We start from the raw sequence: 25,148 nt of genomic DNA, 5'->3' as shown, positions 1-25,148 counted from the left end.
AAACCAATGGACAATAGGTGTTAATTTGATATGGATAGGAGGACAGTAGAGAAGAAAGGTGAGAATTAAATAGAGGAGTGGGGGTGTTGACTATATGGATAAGAGCTAAGGGAAAGGAGATAGAAGGAAAAGGGGAGAGAGAGAGAGAGAGAGAGTATCTTGAGACATAGGGATAGATGGGAGATGGGAGGAAGCTAACTGAAACTGGAGAAGTCAATGTTAATGCCATCCGGTTGGAGGGTGCCCAATCAGAATATGAGGTATTGTTCCTCCAGTTTGTGGATGGTCTCAGTTGAGTAGTGGACAGACATGTCGGTAAGGGAATGGAGCAGGAAATTGAAATGGGTGGCCACTATTGCAGCAGGCAGAGCCATGGTGCTTAACGAAATGATCTCCCAGTCTGAAAGCAGCCGGTCCAATGTGGAGGAGACCACAACAGGAGCATTGGATACTTAGATGACCCCTGCAGATTCATAAGCGAAGTATTGCTTCACTTGGAAGGACTAATTATTGGCCCCAAATGGTGGTGAGGGAGGTGTTGCGGGCGCAAGTGTAGCATCTCCTGTGGTCACAGGGGTGATGTAGAGTCCTTTGTTTTGTTCTCTGCGCTTTTCTTGGAGCTGTCTGAGGGCAAAGACCATGTCAGTAGTTCCTCTGTTTGCGCGAAAGCCGCACTGTGATTCTGGGAGAACATTCTCGGCGACGCTAGGTATTATTTTATTTAGGAGAATCCTAGCGAAGATTTTGCCTGCAATGGAGAGCAGCGTGATTCCCCTGTAGTTTGAACAGTCTGATTTCTCGCCTTTGTTTTTGTACAGGGTGATGATGATGGCATCACGAAGGTCCTGAGGCATCTTTCCTTGGTCCCAGCAGAGCTTGAAAAACGCATGCAGTTTGGCATGCAGAGTTTTGCCGCCAGCCTTCCAGACCTCTGGGGGGGATTCCATCCATACCTGCTGCTTTGCCACTTTTCAGGTTGTTCAATTGCCTTATATGTCTCTTCCCGGTTGAGGGGTAAGTGCCAAGGAAGAGATTAGTGGGAAGAGAAGAGTGGAAGAGGGAGTCACTGAGGAAGCAGTTTTTGTGGAAGGTGGAGAGAAGTCTAGTAGGTGGAAGAAATGATGGAGGAAATGAGTGTCCATCAACAGTGGAGTCAAGTGATGGTTACTTATCAGTACCCAGTTTAGGTTTTACCAGAGCAATTCATTTCCAAATCTTATACATTTTTTGTTCAAATAATGGACACAAGAGTTTAATTCTAGAGGTAAGGTGAGATTTATTCATCCTGATATCAAGGCAGCATTTGACCTATTGAGACATTGAGGAGAATTGTAGTCAATGGGCATTAAAGGGAAACCATTCCAGGAGTAGGAATTATACCTTGCACAAAGGTTACAATTGTAACAAATTATAGTCCCAGGGCTTTACTGCATGAGTTTCTTCAACTAGTGCCCTAGTTCCAAACATCTTCAGCTGTTTTATTAATGACTTTCCTTTTATTATGACGGAAGTGAGTATGTTTGCCTGATGATTCAGGCCCATTTGCAACTTTGGAGCAAATGATGGCGACCATTCCTGCTGGCATTAGTTAGGCAAAAGATGATAAACAGCAAATAACACGTGTATCAGGAGTCAAATCAAATATTCTCGATTATTATTGCTGAGACTTCCCCTGCTTAAATTCTTGGTGGGAGGTCTCATTTGGTTGACATCTCAGTTGGATCATAAATATTTTGGCTGCAAGAGCTGGTCGGTAACTGGGTATCCTACATCAAATAACACTTCTGTCCTTCTTTCCACCACCCATAAAGTACAGCACAGGAATGTGATGGAGTATGCTCTATTTATCTAGACGAGGGCAGCTCTTACAGCACTTGAGAAGCTCAACAGCTTGATCCCATCAAGACCCTATCACCACCCACCTGCACATTCATCTCCTCTAACACCACCAACAAAGGCTGCACTATATACTGCAAACAAAATGTTACTTGGCTACCTCCCAATCCTGTGACCTCTGCTACTGTAGATTTCAGGTGTATGAGAACACCATAGCCTGCAGGTTCCCTTCCAAGTTATACACCATCCTATCTTGGAAATACATCAGCAGTCCTTCATTGCTGGGTATAAATCCTGGAAATCCCTCTCAACAGGAGTGCTGTGTAGCATTTCAAGAATGTGGCTCACCACCACTTTCTCAAAGGAAATTAGAGATGGGCAATAAATGTTAGGCTTGCCAGCAACACCTATATCCTGGAAGAAATAGTATTAACTTGACAAAAATCCTTTCTTTTTATGTTTGCTGTTTCTATAGTCACATTTGCTGGGAGATCATAGAGATGTTCACACTGGCATATTGTTCTTTCAAAATTTAAATAACTTTTAAAGCTCACATTGGGGAGTAGGCAGAAAGGTGTTTGGAGTGAATGTGGCAGTTATTGTCACCAAAAGAACACATCATCACTTGTGTTCAGTTTTCCAGGCCTTTCCATTGATTTGCCAACCATTTATCAAGATTATAAAATGGCTCAGACAGTCCGTTCTGGCACACAATTCCAACCCATAGTGGAAAAGGTATTCCATGTGCACACCACATTGGCATGAACTGATTCCAGCACTGAAGAAATATAACAGAGGCATGTGTGTCCTGTCTCGCCACTCTGACACTTGGCTGAATAATTGCAAGACCAGACTCGCAGCTCTTCAGACTGCCAGTTGTCCCTGAATTAAAGAAGGGCCAGGAGTACAGATCACACAGCAAGCCCATTCCCATCTTCTTTGCAGACCATTTCATTGTTCGTATTCTGTGTATTCTTCTTTTTGTCGAGATCTTTTTTCATTGTCCCAGCTGTCTTTGTGGAATGTACTGCAGTATTAAAATATTTTTGTTCCCCTCTCTCAAATGCCCTCAGCTGTCCTTTTGTGGAGCTTCCCAGTTTCTAAAGCTGGGGTTGCCACCCATATAGTTTTAGATTAGACGGTCTTGTTTTTGAGAGGGCTATCCAGAAAGTTCTAAGACATAAACCAGACATCAAAAGTCTGATTTTAAAAATATGCTTCATTTATTTTCCGTACTTTCTGCATTTTATAATATGGAGCCATTAATTGTTAAGTTTATTAAGCTTTTTTCATCAGTAACACATTGAGTCTCATTATTCAAGCCATGATCCCACGCTCTCTCCTGCCCCAAATCCACCCGCTGTCTGGCTTTGGATTTGGCAAGGGATGACCTAATCTATTTCATTTGTCTAAAATGCATAATGAAAGTCTGCTTCTTTGGACCATTAGTTTCTTATGTGGAAGGAAGCAAATATCATTCATATACTAAATAAACAGAGAAGCTGATAGCTTTCTAGGTACTGAACTTCCTCTTTCCAACCATTATTGACTTTGCCTACTAGGATCTGGAGCCATGGCCTTTTTACTATTTGGATTCTATGTGATAATTTTACATATACAAGGCCAGCAGCTGTTGAGTATTATTGAGTTACAGTACAGCAACTGCCTGCTGGATCTAAATGACATACAGGAGTGCCTTATTTGTGGGGATATGGTTCAGCTAAACATAAGTTTGGGTGGCGTGACGCTGCTGCGGGTGGTGCAATGACCTGTCTGGGTTTGCTTCTTATCTCCAACTTGTGTATTCTTCCTGTGCTCACATGGGTTTCTTCTTGTGCTCCAGTTCCCCCCTCCCCTGCCCTTTTCCCAAAGATGTGCAAGTTCAAATATTAAATAACTGCTTGTAAGCTACCCTTTGTGCAGGTGGCCAGTAGGAGAGATATGGGGGTATCAGCTGAGATAATAGGTTACAGGTGGGGCACGGGACTGATGGGGAACCGAGGCCTGGCATAGACGCAATGGAATAAGTGGCACCCTCCTTTTTAGGAAATATGCAAGTTGGCAGCTCATTATTATAACTTATATTTTCCATACCATGAAATGCTATAATCTATGACAATGAAACAGTAAACAGAAAGAACAAAGAACCCTCAAACAAAATCAGAGACTGGCAACACAGATAGGGAAAGAGGAGTTGTTGTGAGCAGGAATTTAGTTTATTTGGCAGAAAGGAGAAAAAAAATGCTCAACGAATAAAGGGGTATGAAATCTAGTCTCTGAAAGGGTGTGAGGGGTGAATCAGAAATCTCCCAATGAATAATGGGGCATGAAATCTAGTCTCTGAAAGGGTGTGAGGGGTGAATCAGAAATCTCCCAATGAATAACAGGGTATGAAATCTAGTCTCTGAAAGGGTGTGAGAGGTGAATCAGAAATCTCTCAATGAATAACAGGGTATGAAATCTTCTCCATGAAGAGGTTTAAGGGGTGGAGGAGAAATCTCCAATGAATAATGGGTATGAAAGGGTGTGAGGGTGGAGCAAAAATCTTTACCACATTTGAAAACTACTTGGATGAGAACTCCAAGGATGTGATCCAAGACCTGGGAAGTGGGTTTAATCTAAAGTCTATTTTTAGATTGCATGAACTCAATGGGGTACAGTAGTTCTCATATGGTTCCCAATCTTAGAATTTTCAGGTTTCTGCTGTGGTTTTTAGCTTCCTCTTCAGTGACACCAAATGATCATCTGTGGAAATAAATTTCCAGGCTTAGACACGTGCACTAATAACAGGGGATATAGTTTTCTTTTCCATAGCTAAGGGAAACAAGAACATAAACATTTTGAAGAGTCAGCACCAAATATTTGAATTAAAGTCCAAGTTTTCAGTGGATTACTGTGATGTGGTCAAAAAGGAGGCATTAATAAAAGAAACTTTAATCACAAACTCAAAACCTATGGAATGTATTACTTTTGATTCGACAGTCGATATGAAGCCCCTCAGTTGAGAAATTCTAGCCAAGTTTCAATTTTGTCTAAAAAGGTTCAAAACAATTTCTCTGACTCTACTCTGCGAATCCTTTATAGCCATATAGATGAAGAGATATTGGTGTGAGTTCATTTGTAGTCTAAATTGTGTATATGAGTGAATTATTTTGCATGTCTTTGGGACCTTGCTAAAAGTTGCACATTAAGATTGGCTATTTTGACGGGGATGCAAATAGCTGGTTGAAATCCAATATGTTCAGGAAAGGAAGATAAGGAACTCAAGAGCCCCTTGAAAGCAACTCTAAATGCAGCCCATTAAAAAAATAATGTTGCTATTGAACATGACGTCTTTTGCTCATGTCCAGATAAAATAATGCTTCTATGAAATAATTGCTACCCAATGCCAGCCAAACCCATGCAGATGATCATCTTGAGCCAAAGGAGATATTTGACACATGTTGGGATCCTGTTTCTATTTAAGAAAGTAAGCAAAATATATTAAAATAATTTACTATTTCTGTAGTCTACTTTGTACATTTGTATCCCTATGCTGCACCATATGCATTCGTCTGCCCATATCTATTTCACTGAAATAAAGAGATACCACAGATAATCCTTCAACTAAGCTGTGCCCCTATCTTTTTGTCCAATAAGCCTGACTCCCTGATGTAGGAGTTGGATTTAATTTTAATGTAATAGCGTGTGCTCTCCCCCATCCCCCCACCCACTCCCTACTCCCATGCATTTCTTAGATCCAGTAAGAGAACTGCAATATGTAGTCATATATATTCCTGTTCCTGTGCATAATTAACTGGTAGTTGACTGTAAATCCAAACACCGAGAATGAAAATCTGAACAAAAATTTTCACCAGATTCATAAAATGTTCTCACTTCAAAATAAAAGAATTATTTGAAATTCTCCTTGAGGAAACGTTGCCATGAAGAATCTCAAGTGCAAGGTTAAAACGTTTTGATCACTTGCATGTTTAAATTTAACGGAACAGATTAGATGAAGGTCAACCATAAGAATTTCTTAACTGTGCATTTCATTCTTTGCTAATATTAGATGGCTTTTCATGAGGGAAAAAGTGGTTCATTCTTGATGCGAGTTTCAGCTCAACAGCTCCACGTTTGTTTTCTGAACTGCATTCCAGTTCTTGTGAGACCTAGTCCTCATGCGTTGTAAGAATGAAATGCCAGGAACGCCATTCATATCGGGGGAAAAAAATTGGCTCTGTTGTGCTCTCGGAAGGCAAACTTTTGTATTCTCAAGCGGCCACAAATATTCATACGTGGCTATGGTGTGTAAGTGAATTTGCCAGAGATTTAACCGTTGTAAAACTGAATTATGTAACATTCAATAATAACATGTGGATGTGTGAGAACAGGAAGAGAATATAAAACTTTAATTCCTAAAGCTAAATATTTCCCAATTTAAAAACCATTTAGAGCTTATGAAAAATCTCAGCTCACAGCATTGATCAAACAAATGGAGACATTCTTTTTTTTGGCAGAAGAGTATTATTCAGATCCCAGACCACATTGGGTGTTCTATAAGTAGGAAGGTTGCAGAGATAAGTCTGAATAAATGTACTTATTGTCACTGCAATGACAGTAAATGAACTTAGATTTCATTTCTCAGTGTGTGGTTTGGTTGAAAAAAAATACATAACCACATCAAAAGGGAGACACAGGGAGAACGAATTTTCAAAGTATAATGTTCCTGACTCTCCCCTCCCTATTTGAGAATGCAGATAGCTAACCCACTTCCCATAACCATCCTACTGCCACAGACTTGGCCGTCAGTGGAATCATTCACTTAGAAATAACAGGAATTTATTTTCTTTCTGGATATTATATATCAGGAAATCTATGTATATCTTAGGACCCTGCAATGGAAACATTTTTTACAAATAGATAAATATTTTTAAGACAGATGGTCCAACACATGAATATCTGTGTGTGCCAAAACATAGAATAAGAATTTGCTCCACATATTGTCTTCTTCTTTTGAAACAGCATTAATTGTTATGTGACAAATGTAATGCAACAACATTTCCTGAGAAACTTCATAAAGGGAGGAATAAGATGAGAAGATTTAAGCAATGTGACCAAAAAATAAAGCAAGTCAATGAACTGGATTATGGGAAGGATTCATTGAAATGTTGACATTCTTGCTCCTCCACATCCACTTTTAATTCATTCGACTTTATTGACCTTTTACATCGATTAAACTGCTTTAGTAAACCAGCATTTATTGGCCTCCTTGAGACCTTGAGAAGATGGCGGTGATCTGTCTTTTCAAAACAATGCAGTCCTTCTGGTGAAAAAATTTCCATAGTGGTGTTGGTGAGATATTCCAGGGCTCTGATCCATATGTTTAAAAACATGCAAATCTGCAAACATGCAGGATGGGCCAACAACATTCATTTTGGTAGTCAGTGATTTTTAAATACTGAATGATGGCATTATAACTTTCTGATTGCTTGGTAGTTCAATTCATTGTTTGCAGTGTTACTAAATCAAACTAACCAAGTTGTTCACAGGTTAAAATCCTCCCATAAGATGAGTAAGCAGATATTAATCAAATAAAGACAGATCAGCCACATTTGACTACCATCCACCACCAGGAAGTGCTTTGAGATGCTGGTCATGGCTATATTAACTCCAGACATACAACCAACCCCAACTCATTTGAATTTGGTGACTGCCACAACAGATCCATGGCAAACACCATCTCCATGGCCCTACACGTAACCTTGGAACACTGGAACAACAAAGGCACCCATGTCATTCATTGCCTACAGCTCTTCCTTCAACACAATAATGCCAATTAATTTCATCCCCAAACTCTATCAGATGAGTCTCAGCATCTCCTCTGCAATTAGATCCATGACTTCCTGTCCTGCAGGCCGCAATTAGTGAGGATTGGTGACAGCACCTCCTCCATGATTGCCCTTGGCATTTGGGCTCCACAGTGTTACATTCTCAGTTTCCTACTGTACTCCCTGTAAAGGGAGATAGAGGAATTAATGGTATGGAGTCAAAATAACAACCTCTCTCTCAACATTAGCAAAATACGGAGCCAGTCATAGACTTCTGGAGAGGGATGGGGTTCACTTTCCTGTCTGCATCAATGGTGCTGAGGTGGAGATAATAGGCAGATTTAATTTCCGAGAACTAAACATCTCCAGTGACCCGTCCTGGTCCAGCCACATCAGCGCAATGACTGAGAAAGCACATCAGCACCTCTACTTTCTCAGAAGCATGAGCACACTTGGCATGTTACCTGCATCCCACAACTTCAGATGCATTGTTGAAATTATCCAATCAGGGTACATCACTGCATTGAACAGGAACTGCTCTGTCTAAGATCACAAGAAACTGCAGAGGGTTGTGAATGCAGCTCAGACTATTACAGAAATCCTGCTCCATCCATCTACTCTATCTTTACTTCCCATTGCCCTGGAAAAGTAGCCAACATATTAAAAGACTCGCCCCACCCTGGCTTCACACTCTTCAGCACTCCTCCCTCTAGGAAGATGATTCATGAGCACGAGATCACGTAGCAGCATGTTCAAGGACAGTTTCTTTCCTGTTATTATCAGGCTCCTTGAATGAACTTCACACCAGTAATGTTTCTTTTGTTTTATACTCTCTGATATCTCTATAGAGCTCTGTACTCTGTATTTTAATTTACTCTGTATGGGTTGTCTACATGGACTGCTCTCATAACATACTTTCTCACTGCACCTCAGTACATGTGACAATAAACTTGAAGTTGAATTAAGGCAATTTTGGTGAAGCTTCCATAATTTCTTAGAGATTCCTGCTGGGAATACATATGAATGAATATGACTGGGCTCAGCTGTGAGTTCTCAAGATTTGATCAGTCTCTTTCATCAATTTTCACTTGCTTGATACAGACATGAGGAATGCTGGTTGATACTATAGAATCAGTACTCGAAAGAAGAAAGAGCTAATAGTGCATTGAAAATAGCCAATATTTGTTAAGGCTGCTGATAAATCCCAAGGTTCAGAGGCTCCATTCAAGCACCATTTCATCGGATGCAAGGATCGACAATGAGATAGACAACAGACTCGCCAAGGCAAATAGCGCCTTTGGAAGACTACACAAAAGAGTCTGTAAAAACAACCAACTGAAAAACCTCACAAAGATTAGCGTTTACAGAGCCGTTGTCATACCCACACTCCTGTTCGGCTCCGAATCATGGGTCCTCTACCGGCATCACCTACGGCTCCTAGAACGCTTCCACCAGCGTTGTCTCCGCTCCATCCTCAACATTCATTGGAGCGACTTCATCCCTAACGTCGAAGTACTCGAGATGGCAGAGGTCGACAGCATCGAGTCCACACTGCTGAAGATCCAGCTGCGCTGGGTAGGTCACGTCTCCAGAATGGAGGACCATCGCCTTCCCAAGATCCTGTTATATGGCGAGCTCTCCACTGGCCACCGTGACAGAGGTGCACCAAAGAAAAGGTACAAGGACTGCCTAAAGAAATCTCTTGGTGCCTGCCACATTGACCACTGCCAGTGGGCTGACATCGCCTCAAACCGTGCATCTTGGCGCCTCACAGTTTGGCGGGCAGCAACCTCCTTTGAAGAAGACCGCAGAGCCCACCTCACTGACAAAAGGCAAAGGAGGAAAAACCCAACACCCAACCCCAACCAACCAATTTTCCCCTGCAACCGCTGCAACCGTGTCTGCCTGTCCCGCATCGGACTTGTCAGCCACAAACGAGCCTGCAGCTGACGTGGACATTTACCCCCTCCATAAATCTTTGTCTGCGAAGCCAAGCCAAAGAAAAGAAGAAAAGAAAAAAAAAGATTAAAACAAATCAAATTTCTAAATTGGATTTTTAAAAAAAATTATCATAAAACCTGAGAAACAATCAACCACGAAGATTAAGCTGCATAGGAGAGAACACAAAATAAGTCAAGTTTGTAAATATCTTAAAGATTAGATTTTAAAAGTATGTGGATGAAAGAGGAATGAAGATTAAGGGATGAAAGACAATTGACAGATCCAATCAGACAATCAGATACCTTGGAAAAACATGAGTTAGACAGGGAGAAAGTGTGATGAGTTGATTTCAACACCATGAGGCATAGAAAGAAAGAGTGTGTAGAATGCTGAACCTGGAGCTTAAGAAGTACAGGAATACTTCATAATTCACCAGCAGGTATATATTATCTTATAACAAATGACATACTCAGGCACAGATAGTGTTCTGTTTAGGTTATGTGTGTGGTCTTGATTTCTGCACTACATGGCTGCAGGATGACTATGAATGATCCTCTTAAGCTCTGAGAGCTTGGATCCACCACTATGTCTGTTCCCCCTCTCTCCCTACAAACATCAATTAGATTACAGCTAGAATCTTCCCATGCTCAAAATTCCACCGCTAAACACAAGTAAGTTGTAAATAAGTTGCATTTTTTTAAAATGGGGAAGCACAAGCAGTAATATTTAAAAAGAGCACATACATCAAAACTATTTGTAAACAGTTCTGGACCTAGCCTAATGTATGTCTTCTTACTGATAGACCACATAGCCCTCCCAGCACCATGTCAGTTTAACTACTAAGCGATTAGACTAGGCAATTTTGTATAATGGGGGAGGAATGTGGTTCTTTAAGTTCTTTGTGATTTTAAGACGTACCCTCTGAGTTGTTTTCTACATATGGTGCTTGACGTGTGTGTTATTGATTTTGTACTTGCAAAGAATCACAGAAATTGAAATGCATTCATGATGCAGAAGGAAATCAAGTGGCCTACTGTGTCTGTACCAGTTGAGAAAGAACTCCTCAAATAATCCCACCTTCCACTCTCAAGCCCCTGGCCCTGCAGGCCACAACACTTCAGATTTCAGATTTCTTGTCAGAGTATATCTATGACATCACCTACAACCCTGTGATTCTTTTTCCTGCAGACGAGGCAGGATTACCACTTATTGGTAGAGCAAAAATAAACTGTACTTAACATCACATGTAAATAAAGAAATATAAACAAACTAACTGTGCAATACAGAGAGAGAGAGGAGAAAATCAATAAAGTGCAAAAGTAAGAGTCCTTAAATGAGACCCTGATTGAGTTTGTTGTTGAGGAGTCTGGTAGTGGAGGTGTACCAGCTGTTCCTGAACTTGGTGGTGTGAGTCTTGATTTCTGCACTACATGGCTGCAGGATGACTATGAATGATCCTCTTAAGCACTGAGAGCTTGGATCCACCACTATGTCTGTTCCCCCTCTCTCCCTACAAACATCAATTAGATTACAGCTAGAATCTTCCCATGCTCAAAATTCAGCACCTATACCTATACCTATTTCCTGATGGTAACAGTGAGAACGGAGCATGTGCTGGGAGATGCTGTGGATCCTTGATGATTGTTGCTACTGTTCAAAAGCAGCATTCCCTGTAAATGTTCTTGACAGTGGGGAGTGTTTGTCAGTGATGTCCTGGGCTGTGTCTACTACCTTTTGGGGGGCTTTACATTCAGGGTTATTGATGTCCCCTCATCAGACCATGATGCAGAGAGGCACCACATTTTCCACCACACATTGGTAGAAATTTGCCTGGGTTTCTGGTGTCATACTAAACCTCCACAAACTTCTGAGGAAGTAGAGGTGCTGATGTGCTTCTTCACGATGCCATTAGTGTGCTGGGACCAGGAAATATCCTCCGAGATAGCAACTTGCAAGAACTTAAATTTGCTCACCCTCTCCACTTCTGATTCCCCAATGATCAATGGATTGTATATCTCTGGTTTTCCTTTCCTGAAGTCAATGATCAGCTCCTTTGGTTTTGGTGACATTGAGTGCGAGGTTATTGTTGGTACACCATTTAGCCAAGTTTTCCATCTCCCTCCTGTACTCCCAACTGCATAACCGAGTTCTTTTACTCCTTCTTGTCTTCTAATTATTGAGCTGGTCTTTTCATTGGAGCAGTTCCTGAGTATCTGTTGACTTTCATGGAAAGCACGGCACAGGCTTTGTGTTAATACCAACCATCAAGCCCTTCTAATACTGTAATAGCACTTTCCTGTTCCCATATTCTAACAATGCCAAAAGTAATAGATACAGAGGCCAATAATAACATTTTTGCAGTTAGTAAATGCAAAAACATGTGACCTTTAAATACAGAAATGAATATTTAAAGGAAAAATATTAAACACAGTGATAATGAATTAAGATAATAATTTGTGGTCTCTTTCTTTGTCTCTGGATATCTGAATTTCTGCTCGATACCCAATGATTCAATACAATATGTGTCTTTTCTATTTGACTGAAATTACATTATAAAATCTCTCATCCCCTTTTTTTGCAAATGAATGAAATCCACTCCATGTTCTCTAACCTGAGCATGTCCTCATCTTTTTCAAGATGTTTTTATGGTGTTTCACCTTCCTGTTCCTCCCATTTTCAGTCTTCCATCGTTCCACCCAACAGACCGAGACACTGCTGCACCTCTTCACAATCTGGAAGATGAAAGCTTCAGTGTGTAAAACTGAAAAGCTTGTGCAGTTACTATTTTCGCCATATTCAAGAAGCTGCTGATATAGCCACAAGTGATGTCATTTATGCTCAGGCGTGGACAATCATCTAGTTTATTTAATGTTCAAATTTACTAAATTACTATTTATCCTTGATTTTATGGGGGCACGGTCTCGTGGGGTGGAAGAGACTGTTACCAAGCTGTATTGCTTTTAAAATTAAATTATCATGAGGGGCAGAAAGTTTATTTAACTTCCTGCTCTCCATTTATCAAGAGGGCCAGCTCTCCCAACTCTCCAGTATCCTATTACGTCTTGGCCTCTCTCCAGCCTCTTCCACCCCTCCATTTCACACTTACTATTCCTCACCTCAGTCTTGAGAAAGGGTCCTGACCCAAAATGTTGACTGAATGCTCCCTGGCTCATTAAGTCCTTCCAGGTTCTCTTTAAATAAATCACTTGGCTTTTCAGTCAGGGGTGGTCATACTCTACCCTGGAGTCAAGTTGAAGTGAAGTAAATCAGTGCCCTGCAGCACTTCTTGGTGGTGAGTTTGGTAGTGGAGCTGACCTGCAGCTTATTTCTGAGATATACCTTTCAATGTACAGGTTAACAAGCTGTCCAGTGAGGAGAAGATCATCTAAGGTTCCTAGTGGGACCATTGGCCAAAAAGCAAGCAGGATAAGGGCCAAAGCCAGACTTGCAATCCAAACACCTGTGTGTTTGAGATAAACCAAAAATTGTTTTTACAAGTACATTCTCAGTCCATTGCTCCCTTGTCCCCTGGAGGCAGAATATTTTCTAGATCAGAGAACAATTTCAGCAATAGGAAGTACAATATTTATGAGAAAAATAAACGGGAGAGCTCCAGCCTATCACAATGCCAACACCATTATTTTATTCTTTCCAAGAACTTCTATATTTTGTAAAGTTGTAAGATATTTCTTCTATTTGCTTTCCCCTTTTCATAAGCTTCCTGAACAAAGCTATTTTAAAAATAGAGGGAAACAATTTAAAAAAAAATATTTGACCATGTGCATGTGTGTGGACTTGCCCACTTTGCTTAACTGGAACAGACTGTGGGAGAGGAAATGGAAAATAGAAAAATGACTGGAAGAAAAGCTGGAACAAGAAAATAATGCTACACTTCCCTTAAAATTGTTGCTTTAGTCGTCAGCTGCATGTACAAATTCTGTTTGCCATTCTTGAATAAGAAAATGAACCCTGGTTTCTTGGACTACTGCTGTTACAGACACTGTCTGCCGACCAGATGTTTTGCCTAATATCCAAAAAGAAATGCCGAATCAGTTGTTAGTTGGACATTTCATTATTTGACTTGTACTTTAAGTGTTCTTCAATATGGTTCTCCGCGTTGTCATGAGAGGAAAAAAAGGGTACAGAATCAGAACAGAGTGAGAGAGAGAGAGAGAGAGAGAGAGGGGGTGTGTGTGTGTGTGTGTGTGTGTGTGTGTGTGTGTGTGTGTGTGTGTGTGTGTGTGTGTGTGTGTGTGTGTGTGTGTGTGTGTGTGTGTGTGTGTGTGTGTGTGAAAGATAAAAATGAAAAATCTTTAAATAGAATACTATTTTTCTTCAGCAACTGAAGATAACTCTGGGTGGTGAAACATTAAGAATATGGATAAGCGATGCGAGTGTTGGGAGGTACGAGTAACATAAATCTTGCTACACCAGCACTTACACTGTTTACCCATATATAGCAAATCCCATGCTTGCTGAAATAGAAACCAGGCTTACATTGAAGTCGTATTTTTCTTCTATTGAGAGATCTCATGTACTGAATTAACTCTTTCACTGTTTGTTTTCTTTGTCCATCCATTTTATGGGTCTTAAATGGTCTTTCTGAATTTCAGTAAAGATTTACGCCAATTTGAAGTCATTCCAGATTCTTACTAAGGAACTTGGACTTGAACTGTTAGCTCAGTTTCTCTTTCTGCAGATGCTGATGGTCCTGCTGAGTGTTTCCAGCATTTTGAGATTTTACTGTTTTCCAGCATCTGCTGTTTTGTTTTTATTTTTTTTTTATTCCCGTGCCAATGGTTAAACAAAATTAGCCATACAGTTGATGGATTACCAGAAACAGCGGAATGATGTGGACGGTCAGTTTGTTCATGTGTTAAATCCAGAAAAAAATACTATTGGGGAAGTTCATGATTGCAATCAGGGATTTCTTTCTAATTCAATTATGTCACGTAAGCCCCTGCAAAATAGCAGAAAAAATATTGACAGTTGGTTAATTTTCTCTCCCAGGGATATTCATACACATTCCAAGACCATGAAACAAAATGAAATAATTTAGAATATGATATTCAACATTTTAACTTTCAAATGTTAATAATAATAAAGTTATAATATCTTAAACAATTTTAACCAAATAAAAACTTTTAAGTTTTTTTTTCAAAAAACATTAATGGAATTATATGTTCTCAAATATCTTCAAATGAATAGCCATTGTTCTAACCTGAGGCAGGTTCTGTGAGCACATTCCCTGGTGAAGAGTAACAAGAAATTTTGGTACTTCACTGATTTCACAGGAATCCCAGATTTACAGACACTTACAGAACTGCTAATATTTTACACCCAATTCCAACATGTTAGTCCTGTGCCCATTGGTGGGAATCTGGTTGACTTTATTTGACGCGACAAGTGAATGAAGCCATGATTGTACTTTATGTGCCCTCCTTCCTTAACAGCCATTGAATTCAGCTATGTCAGCTTTCAATTTTTTGTGAAGTCAATCACTTTGTTCTTATCTATAACTTCCAGTTTCCCACATTTGATCCAGAGTTTTCTCTGCCTTGGCAACTGAGGTGCATGTTTAGATGCTTCTTCCATGTTGTGAGAATGCATGCCTCTGCCAACAGCTTAGGAAGTACATTCCAAACAAATTCCAAGCATCATCTGTGTAACAAAATCCCCCCCGACTCAGAGACTCTCTCAACCAATTGTCTCTCTCTTTATACCTATGGTCTCTTGTTTTAGATATTCTCCCACCAAGAGAAAAGGATTATTACAATTTATCAAATCTATTCCGTCATAATTTTGTGAACATCTTATCACATATCCCCTCAGCCTCCTTCACTCCAGGGAAGAGACATCCACCCCATCCAATCTCTTTTCCTAACTGAAACATTCCAATCCAAGGCAACATCCTGGTGAACTTCCACTGCACCCTCACCAACACAATCTCATACTTCCTATAGACTGGCAAGGAGAGCTGCACACAGCATTGCAGGTCTGGCTGAACCAGTCTTTTTAACGTGATGTCTTAACTCTTATGTTCTGTGCTACAGCTGATAAAAGCTAACATCCCATAGGAATCCTTCACCACCCTATCTAATTGTGCAGTCACTTTCAAGAATCAATGGACTTGTATCCGAAGTTCATTCTCATCACCTGTATCATCTATAACATACATCAATCCTTAATTGATCATCCAAAATGCATCACTTTGCATTTGTCAGGACCAAATTCCATCTGCCATCGCTTTGCCCAATTTTTAAACTGACCTTTATCATGCCATACATAAGACAATTGTCCAAACTATCTACAACATCGCAACTTTTTATATCATCTGCCAACGTACTGATCATGCCTCCCACATTATATCTTCTTTTTTTTTCTTTCTTTGGCTTGGCTTCGCGGACGAAGATTTATGGAGGGGGTAAAAAAGTCCACGTCAGCTGCAGGCTCGTTTGTGGCTGACAAGTCCGATGCGGGACAGGCAGACATGGTTGCAGCAGTTGCAGGGGAAAATTGGTTGGTTGGGGTTGGGTGTTGGGTTTTTCCTCCTTTGCCTTTTGTCAGTGAGGTGGGCTCTGCGGTCTTCTTCAAAGGAGGTTGCTGCCCGCCAAACTGTGAGGCGCCAAGATGCACGGTTTGAGGCGTTATCAGCCCACTGGCGGTGGTCAATGTGGCAGGCACCAAGAGATTTCTTTAGGCAGTCCTTGTACCTTTTCTTTGGTGCACCTCTGTCACGGTGGCCAGTGGAGAGCCACGATCTTGGGAAGGCGATGGTCCTCCATTCTGGAGACGTGACCCATCCAGCGCAGCTGGATCTTCAGCAGCGTGGACTCGATGCTGTCGACCTCTGCTATCTCGAGTACTTCGACGTTAGGGATGAAAGCGCTCCAATGGATGTTGAGGATGGAGCGGAGACAACGCTGGTGGAAGTGTTCTAGGAGCCGTAGGTGGTGCCGGTAGAGGACCCATGATTCGGAGCCGAACAGGAGTGTGGGTATGACAATGGCTCTGTATACGCTTATCTTTGTGAGGTTTTTCAGTTGGTTGTTTTTCCAGTTATCTAAGTTGTTGATATATGTCGCAATCATTCAGATTGCAGCACTGGTCTGTGTGATATGTGATTTGCTTTGTTTTATCACCATTTGAGCAGATTTTATTTTCCTTTTCACAGCCAGCATGAGTGACACAGTATTCCCCTTTCATTGACTCTTCACATCCTTATTCTCTTGCCTCTTCTTTCTCTTTCTTTTTCCTAACACTAACTTCACTTCATACTTGCAGATGCTTACCTGTCTGCAACCAACTACTTCCTGCTCTAAGTTTGCCAAGTCATTGGTGAGCCAAAGTTGGAGTATTGTGTGCAGATTTGGTCACCTAACTACAGGAAAGATATCAGAACCGGTACGGACTTGAAGGGCCGACATGGCCTGTTTCCATGCTGTAAACGGTTATATGGTTATGGTTATATGGTAAGTGCAGAGAAGATTTACTAGGATGTTGCCTGGACTTCATGAACTGAGTTACAGGGAAAGGTTCAACAGGTTAGGGATTTATTCCCTGGAGCATAGAAGAATGAAGAGAGATTTAATAGAAGTAAACTAAATTATGAGGGGTATAGACTGAGTAAATGCAAGTAGACTTTTTTTCACTGAGGTTAGGTGAGATGCAAACCAGATATGGGTTATGGGTGAAAGGGGAAAAGTTTAGGAGTGAATATGAGAGGGAACTTCTTCACACAGAGTGGTGGGAGTATGGAATGAGCTGCCAGCTGAAATGGTAAATGCAGGCTCAATTTTAACTTTTAAGAAGAATTTAGACATGTACGTGGTTGGGAGGGATATAGAGGGCTATGGTTTGGGTGCAGGTCAGTGTGACTAGGCAGAATAATGGATCGGCGTGGACTAGAAAGGCCAAAGGACCTGTTTTCAGTGCTGTAATATTCTATGTTTTTATCTGAAACTGTTTATTTAAAACATTGCCATCACCAACTTCTTGTCACTGTTTGTTCAAAATCTAAAAGCGAGGAGCTGCCAGAGGTACAACAGTTAAAGTGGGATGGACTGGAGATTCACACTAGCTAAAGCATTATGGATGGGGTGGTACAGCTGGGCTAAGAACCAGAAACTGAAGGAACTGGCAAAGCCAAAACACATGTTGTTAAGGTAACTCTATCTCATCTCCAGCTCTTCCCCTTTTACCTTGCATCATAGAGGTGGATGTTCCACTTGGTGCAGACTTTGCCAGAAAAGCCCTGAGACAAATTGCTGCCAATTCTCCTCTGGCTTCTGTTCATATCCCATTGACGTGTAACAGAAGACAAAGAGCCTTTATAGAGTTTTATTGCTCTAATTCATGAAGAAATGCAATTCTCACACTAATTCCTGCAATAGGCTGCAGGACTTCAATGCACATAATTGACAATTAGCTTTGAAATAATTAACTATAACTTCACTATACTGTAAAACCATTTTTAACTTGGGAAATTCTTACCGTCAGAAGGGACACCTAGTAATAACTTTGCAAAGAAAGTTCCTGAATCATTAATAATGTTCTTTATCACATTCAAATGAGAAGTATTCCAACAAGATGTATTTTCCCCTCCTTGCAAGTTCAAATCCCTAACTTGGACGTTCTGCTCATTTTCCTGTAGTTTTAGGTAGAGTGTCATTTTGTATTACAAACTATAATCAGCAATAAGTGTTGCACCATTATTTGAAGACCCCATGTCCATGTTTCAAAATATTGTGTGCAAACATAAAACAAAAAGCACTTACCATACAAATTTTCCTTGTCAGACAAGGAAGTAGAGAGCAGAATCATTGACCAGTTCAGAATCAACCAAACAAGTTAGAGTTAATGATGGCAAGCTGAATCCTTGAAATGTGTTAGATGGACTCTTGCTGATTGATGAAAGGAAAGGCTGCAGTAAAGATATCTGAAATAAAAGAAACCCAGAGTGAGCTCTCTGCCTTGAAGTGTAACCAACAGAGGGATTTTCTCCTGTTTTCAGAGTCCTTCAAATGATGTATGAACCATTTTCACTCCAAGCAATAGGCAGATTAGTAGAATATTACTGTTAATATTGTTTTATGAATGTATTCCTTATTTATATGTTTAAAGTCGTGATGCAAATAGTGGAAATATACAGAATTTGATAAAATCCTACTCATGTGAAAATACCATCTTGCAATGAGGCGTAATTACATTTCTTATTATGCGCAACTCAAAGAGAAAATTTTATGCAAATCCCCCACTGTAATTGACATCCAAAGATTTTCACAATGAGTCTCTCCAAAGATGTTGCAACATCTTGGCAGGTTTTCAAAATAGTATAGTGAAGAAAGCAGGGATATAATATGTATTCTCCATTAAGCTTAAATGTACATGTGACGAGCTCAGTCTTCAGGGGTGATTTTGACCTTCCTGTTGCTTGCTACTTTAATGCTCAATCCCATTCCCATTTTGATGTGTCTGTCTGCAGCCTCCTTCTTTGCTCTAGTCAGACCCATATTCCTGGTTCCCTTTTCCATTGACCCACACACACAGGAGATTGCAAATGCTGGAATCTCAACGTACTGTGTTGAACAAAACTTTGTGGATCAAACTTTGTCCCAGTGTCTCGATAAAGGGTTTTAGCTGAAAATTAACTATTCTTTTTCTCCCACTGATCCTGATGTTGCTTGACCACTGAGGTTCAACAGCAGAGTGTGGTTAACCTCTTTCCATAGATGGTTTTTGACTAGCTGAGTTCTTCCAGCATAACTACTTTTGTTTCATATTCCAGCATCAGGTTTTATTCATTTTCCAGGCCATATCATCACCCAATTTGGAGATGGACAGTAGGAGGATCCTGAGAATATATTTACTGTGAATATTTGTTTTTTTATCTAGATCTACTCTTTTGTATTTACTGTCTCTTTTTAATTCAGTATTTTTTTACACAATTCCTGTTCTGCTGCAGCACATCGACATTGAACAATGTACAATAGATGACAATAAACTCATTAGCGTTATATGTGTTGATTCAGCATTCAGGAGGGAGATTAAAAACTTGGCTGAATGATGCACCAGCAACAACCTCGCACTCAATGTCCCCAAAACTAAGGAGCAGATTGTTTGACTTCAGTAAAGGAAAGCCAGAGGTAGACAATCCAGTGATTATTGGGGGATCAGAGGTGGAGAGGGTGAGCAACTTTAGGTTCTTGGGAGTCACTATCTCGAAGGATCTTTCCTGGACCCAACACACCTACAGGTTCGTGAAGAAAGCACATCAGTGACTCTACTTCCTCAGGAGTTTGTGGAGGTTTTGTATGACACCAGAAACCCTGGCAAATTTCTACAGAGGTGTGGTGGAAATGTGTGCTGAATGGCGGTCTGGATGGGTACACCAATAACCCTGAGTGTTAAGCCTTCTAAAAGGAAGTGGACACAGCCCAGGACATTACAGGCAAAACCCTCCCCACTATTGAGAATGCTGCCGTTGGAGGGCAGCAGCAATTGTCAAAGACCCACACCACCCAGCTGTTCTCGCTGCTGCCATCAGGAAAGAGGTATAGGTGGCACAAGACTCACACCACCTTATTCAGGAACAGCTGCTACCCCTCCACCATCCAACTCCTCAACGACAAAGTCAATCAGAGACTCATTTAAGGACTTTTACTTGTGAACTTTATTGATTTTCTTTGTTCTTTCTGTATAGTACAGTTAGCTGTTTACATTTGTTATGTGTTTACAGTTATTTTATTGGTTTACATTTTTATGCTGTGTGCAGTTTATTTTTTGCACTACCAATTAGTGGTAATTCTGCTGTTCCGACAGGAAAAAGAAATCTCAGGATTGTATGTGATGTCATGTATGTTCTGACAATAAATCTGAAATCTGTGGCATGCACCGTTCGAATTCATTGTCATATTTACCAATATGCAATGATAGAGATTGTTTTGCAATCAGTCTATTTCATATTCAGTAGAGCAAGTGCAGAGCTACATAGAGAGATCTGTTAGTGCAGGGCAAAGACAACATAGTTTTACATTTGTGAGGTAAATTTAGAAATTAGCAATAAAGAAACTGTCCTTGAATCTTGAGTTAACCCTTTCATAATCTTAAATACTTCTATCAAATCCCCTCTCAACCTTCTACGCTCCAAAGAATAAAGACCCAATCTGTCCAATCTCTCCCTATACTCTAGATGCTTAAACCCAGGTAACATTCTGGTAAACCTTCTCTGCACTCTCTCCACTCTGTTTATATCCTTCCTAATTAGGCGACCAGAACTGCACACAGAACTCCAAATTAGGCCACACCAACGTCTTATACAATCTCAACATCACCTCCCAACTCCTATATTCCATGCAATGATTGATAAAGGCCAGCATACTAAAAGCCTTCTTCACCACCCTATTCATGTGAGTTTCTACCTTCAGGGAACGATGTACCGTCACTCCTAAATCTTTCTGCTCTTCTGTATTCCTCAATGCTCTCCCATTTACCACGTATGTCCTATTCTGATTCTTCTTACCAAAATGAAGCACCTCACACTTATCAGCATTAAATTCCATCTGCCATTTTTCAGCCCACTTTTCTAAGCAGCCCAAATCCCTCTGCAATCCTTGAAAACCTTCTTCATTATCCACTATTCCACCTATCTTAGTATCGTCTGCATATTTACTAATCTGCACGATCTCTTATTCGTGAATCCTGTTCCCAGCCGTGGGAGGGTAGGGGGGATGGGGGGTTGGCGGTTGGGGGAGGGGGGAGAGGGGAGAGAGTGTTGTTCGGGTGGGATGAGTCCTTTAATATGTTGACTGTTTTTTCCCAGTCAGTGGGAGGTATAAATTAATTTGATGGAGGGGAGAGGTATATGAGAAGTGATATCTTGAGCTAGTTTCCCTTGAGCATTTAATGAACAATTTGAGTTAACAGGTAAGGAACATACTAGGCCAAAGACGTATAATGCTTTAATGTGATGGCAGAATACAGAAGTCCTATTCAGTCTCTTTAGCACTATCTAGCAAGTAGGATGAAGAGAGTCATTTCTCTCCGAAGCCCAAAATGTAAAAAAGGAATGAGCCATCCTGAGGAAAGTGGGAAACTTTACAAAGAGGAATAAATAAATCCATCAAGGTCAGAACTACTCAGGTTAAATTGTATTTCAACACAAAATGTAGAAGTGAATGGAAGACAGAGTAACACATGTAATTAGCAATTTTATGACTGATCTGCATCCCAGTTCTTTTTTTTTAATTTAAATTTAGATATCCTCACGGTAAAAGCCCATTTTAGCCCACGAGTCTGTGCTGCCCAATTTATATCCAATAAACCTACACCCCAGTACATTTCGAGCAGTGGGAGAAGACCAGAGTTCCTGGGGAAAACCCATGCAGACACGGGGAGAATGTACAAACTCCTTACAGACAGCACAGGATTTGTACCCTGGTCCCAGTCGCTGGAGCTGTAAAGTTGTTACACTAACCCCTATGCCAACTGCGGTGCCAATATTCACCTTATGTTTCCCACAGTTTCAAACATACTTCAACAAGTCACAAATATCACTTTTTTACATTTGTCCTTTCAAAAATAGTTCTTCATAGTTGTCTTCCCATATTCACAACCTGTGATCACAATAACTCCATAATTCTACTGCATATTTTATTCAAACTATACTTTATACAACATTTCAACTATTGGCTGAGAATCTCACTTTCCTCTATTCATATTTATGATCATGGCATTTGATTTTCAAGGCAAGATGAGGTTGGCTGAAGGCAGACCAGTTTTTAATTTATCTTTGCTGCATTTTTGTTCTCAGATTCTAAAGCATAAAGAAGTTTCATCTCCAAGTCATCGGTATATTGACAGTAAAGTAGTGCGAACGAGAACTGAAGGGGAATGGTTGTCCTTTGATGTTACAAAGACAGTAAATGAATGGTTACACGATCGAGGTAAAGTTTTGTGATTTATTTCAATTTAAATGTTAATATTCTCCAAGATGATGTACTTTTTAGAGTATCTTTAAAAGGTGTGCAGTGAAGTACATTAAAGAGTTCAATATTTCATCTTTTGCAGAAAAAAACCTTGGGTTTAAAATAAGTCTACATTGTCCTTGTTGCACATTTGTGCCTTCAAATAATTACATTATACCAAATAAGAGTGAAGAGCTGGAAGCCAAATTTGCAGGTAAATAAATGTTTTTTTTTAAACAGTTTTGCCTGTCAAAGCCCTTGCCACCTCATGATTCTCTGGATAGCGTATCTTTGGGCCATTGTGTTTTGCCTCAGGTTTTGCCATTTATTTTGCTGTTGAACTACTGTAGTCAGTTAAGATTGCAGAATTAGAAGATCAAATGGCACAACCATATTCTATGGTAATTAAAACTTTGAATTTAACATGGATCAAAAATGTCAATGATGAGTATAGGGAGACATTGATACAATTGTTACTCAAGAGTACTTGGATTGAGACAGGAAGACAAATGTGGATGTGTGTGTGTGTGTTTTTTTCAGTTTGAATCTAACTAACGATGAAGGATTAGGGCAATAACAAAAGACCCAGATCATGAAAGTTCTCTCGTTGGTGCTACTTGTAACTGAAATGAGCTACCTCCTTTATGGGCATTCATTAAAATACTTTGAATTTCTTATAGAAAAAGCAACATTTAAGAATAATGACTTCAAAATGTTCCTTATCACATTCTGATCAGGCAGAATGAAACCACAGAGGGAATTCTCTTGATACCAAAATATTCTTGACATTTACATGCATTTTTAAAACATATCATTTGTGTAGCTTAGAAGTTTCATGAAGTTCTCCAAATATTGATTTTGTAACCATTTTGGGAAGAGGACATTCATTTTCCAATGTCAGCAGCTATAACTTCTTAAAAATGAAATGGATAATTATTTTAAAAATGTTTTTGGTTTGGTGACTGTGAGATCAAAAGTTAAGCTAATGAAAATATTTTTTCTGATTGGTTATCATTCCTCTTACAATGTCTGTTTCTTTGATACATACTAATTGTTTAGCTCTTCGTGGCATTACAATTCCACTAATGCTAAGCTAATGAATTAATTATTTCACTTCACAGTCATGAGAAAGTGGTCCAGTACCCAAGTAATATCCATAAAGATTGCACTGATCTTGTGTTTAAGAGGACCCAGTACCAGTAATAAAAACACTAAAAACGTTACTGCATTCATACCCAAACTACAGCTGAACAATGCTTCAAAACTTATGTTTGTTTGTTCCTTCTTAAATCTCCATTGTATTCACCTGACCTTCTGCTATCATTGCTGGACCACCATTGGATTTCAGGACTTTGAGCAGAAGTAACTGCACTTAGCACACCACTTCAGTAAAGTTCCTTACAGTTGCTGGAAAAATGGATCTTGCTACTGAAAACAGTAAGCATTCCAGAGATTCCTTAAGTTAACAGACCTTGATTAGGTCATATTTATGGAATTTCACAGTAATGTTACATTGAATCTTTAGATTTTTATTATTTTAGTTATCAGTGTGATACCAAAATCCAATTTTAAAAAAATCTAAGCCCTTTGAACTGTGGCTTTTCATTCATGTAATCAATTTGTGAAATGAGAACTGAAGCAGTGAGAATCATTGAGGCAGCAATAGAATTGAAAACCCATAGATGTATGAGCTCTGGTTTACTTATGTTTGAGGTGTTGCTATGGCACTCCCCTTGAGAATTCTGAGCACATATTGTGTTACCTCATCAATGGTGGATTTTACCCATTTCAGGTCATCCTAAATTTGGGGTGATGAGTTATCTTGAAAGAAAGACTAGTACCAGGGACAATGGGCTGCTTTTCCTGGCCTCCCTCTGCTTGAGTGCATGGAAGTTAGGTGCATCAGACAGCAACATGACATACCAGGAATTGATAGAAACAGGATGATGGTTGAAAATGGCCTGCCAGTTTGGGGTACTTCTGTTTGTGAGTAACTGCTAAAAAAAAAATCCCTAGACATAAAAACCAAATTAGTGGTACAGTAAAAAAGTAGACATTTAAGTTTTATCTATCTCTTATTGCCTGGTTCCTCAGAGTCATTAATCTGAGAGGGTGTCAGGTTTGTTGTCTTGGAATGCTGGTGTAAATGGAACCTCTAGGATGCTACCATCAATTACTGAGGAGCTTAAGTTTCATTTCTAGTTCATTGTCATTTACATGCAGAGTCTACACCTCTCACTGGTATGCATACCCACTGGATGGGAATCAGGAATTATATAAAAGCATAATAAATTTAAATAGGAGAGAACCAACAACCTCTTGAATAGACTCCTCATTTCATTAATATGATAGTTTTTTTTTCTGTGCATTATCAGAACAAATAAGAAATATATCCTTTCAACCATGATCCATTTTATTTGGTTACAATTAAAAAACAACAAATAATAACGGTTGAAAATGCACACTCCCCTAAGGAGTTGTTGTAGACAGTCTAAGATAAATACTGATCTGAAAGAGATATTTCAAAGTACTGAATCTAAAACTACAGAGTATCTTGAATCATACAGACCAAGGTGCTAGATGATTCAATCCTTGA

At 39.9% G+C, this 25,148-nt stretch overlaps 1 protein-coding gene and 1 long non-coding RNA gene across 3 annotated transcripts in view; one reads left to right on the top strand and one right to left on the bottom strand.

Moving 5' to 3' along the window:
- Positions 1 to 25,148, top strand: part of tgfb2 (transforming growth factor, beta 2) — a 76,004-nt gene that overhangs the window by 37,666 nt on the left and 13,190 nt on the right. For both annotated transcript variants that reach the window (XR_011355697.1, XM_069931265.1), the window contains exons 3-4: positions 22,399 to 22,531; positions 22,656 to 22,766. Coding sequence is in view for 1 of the 2 variants with exons in the window: in XM_069931265.1 (XP_069787366.1) it covers positions 22,399 to 22,531; positions 22,656 to 22,766 (244 nt within the window). In the remaining variant the exon portion in view is untranslated. The remainder of the gene's footprint in view (positions 1 to 22,398; positions 22,532 to 22,655; positions 22,767 to 25,148) is intronic.
- Positions 3,082 to 23,968, bottom strand: LOC138760552 (uncharacterized). The gene is made up of 5 exons (XR_011355698.1): positions 23,864 to 23,968; positions 18,365 to 18,525; positions 14,422 to 14,547; positions 12,199 to 12,319; positions 3,082 to 4,581 (listed from the first exon to the last, which is right to left on the bottom strand). It is a non-coding gene; the product is annotated as an uncharacterized lncRNA (long non-coding RNA).

The sequence above is a fragment of the Narcine bancroftii genome, chromosome 4, assembly GCF_036971445.1.
Source record: "Narcine bancroftii isolate sNarBan1 chromosome 4, sNarBan1.hap1, whole genome shotgun sequence".
In the NCBI taxonomy this organism is placed as follows: domain Eukaryota; kingdom Metazoa; phylum Chordata; class Chondrichthyes; order Torpediniformes; family Narcinidae; genus Narcine; species Narcine bancroftii.
This window is presented reverse-complemented; position numbering and strand designations above follow the sequence as displayed.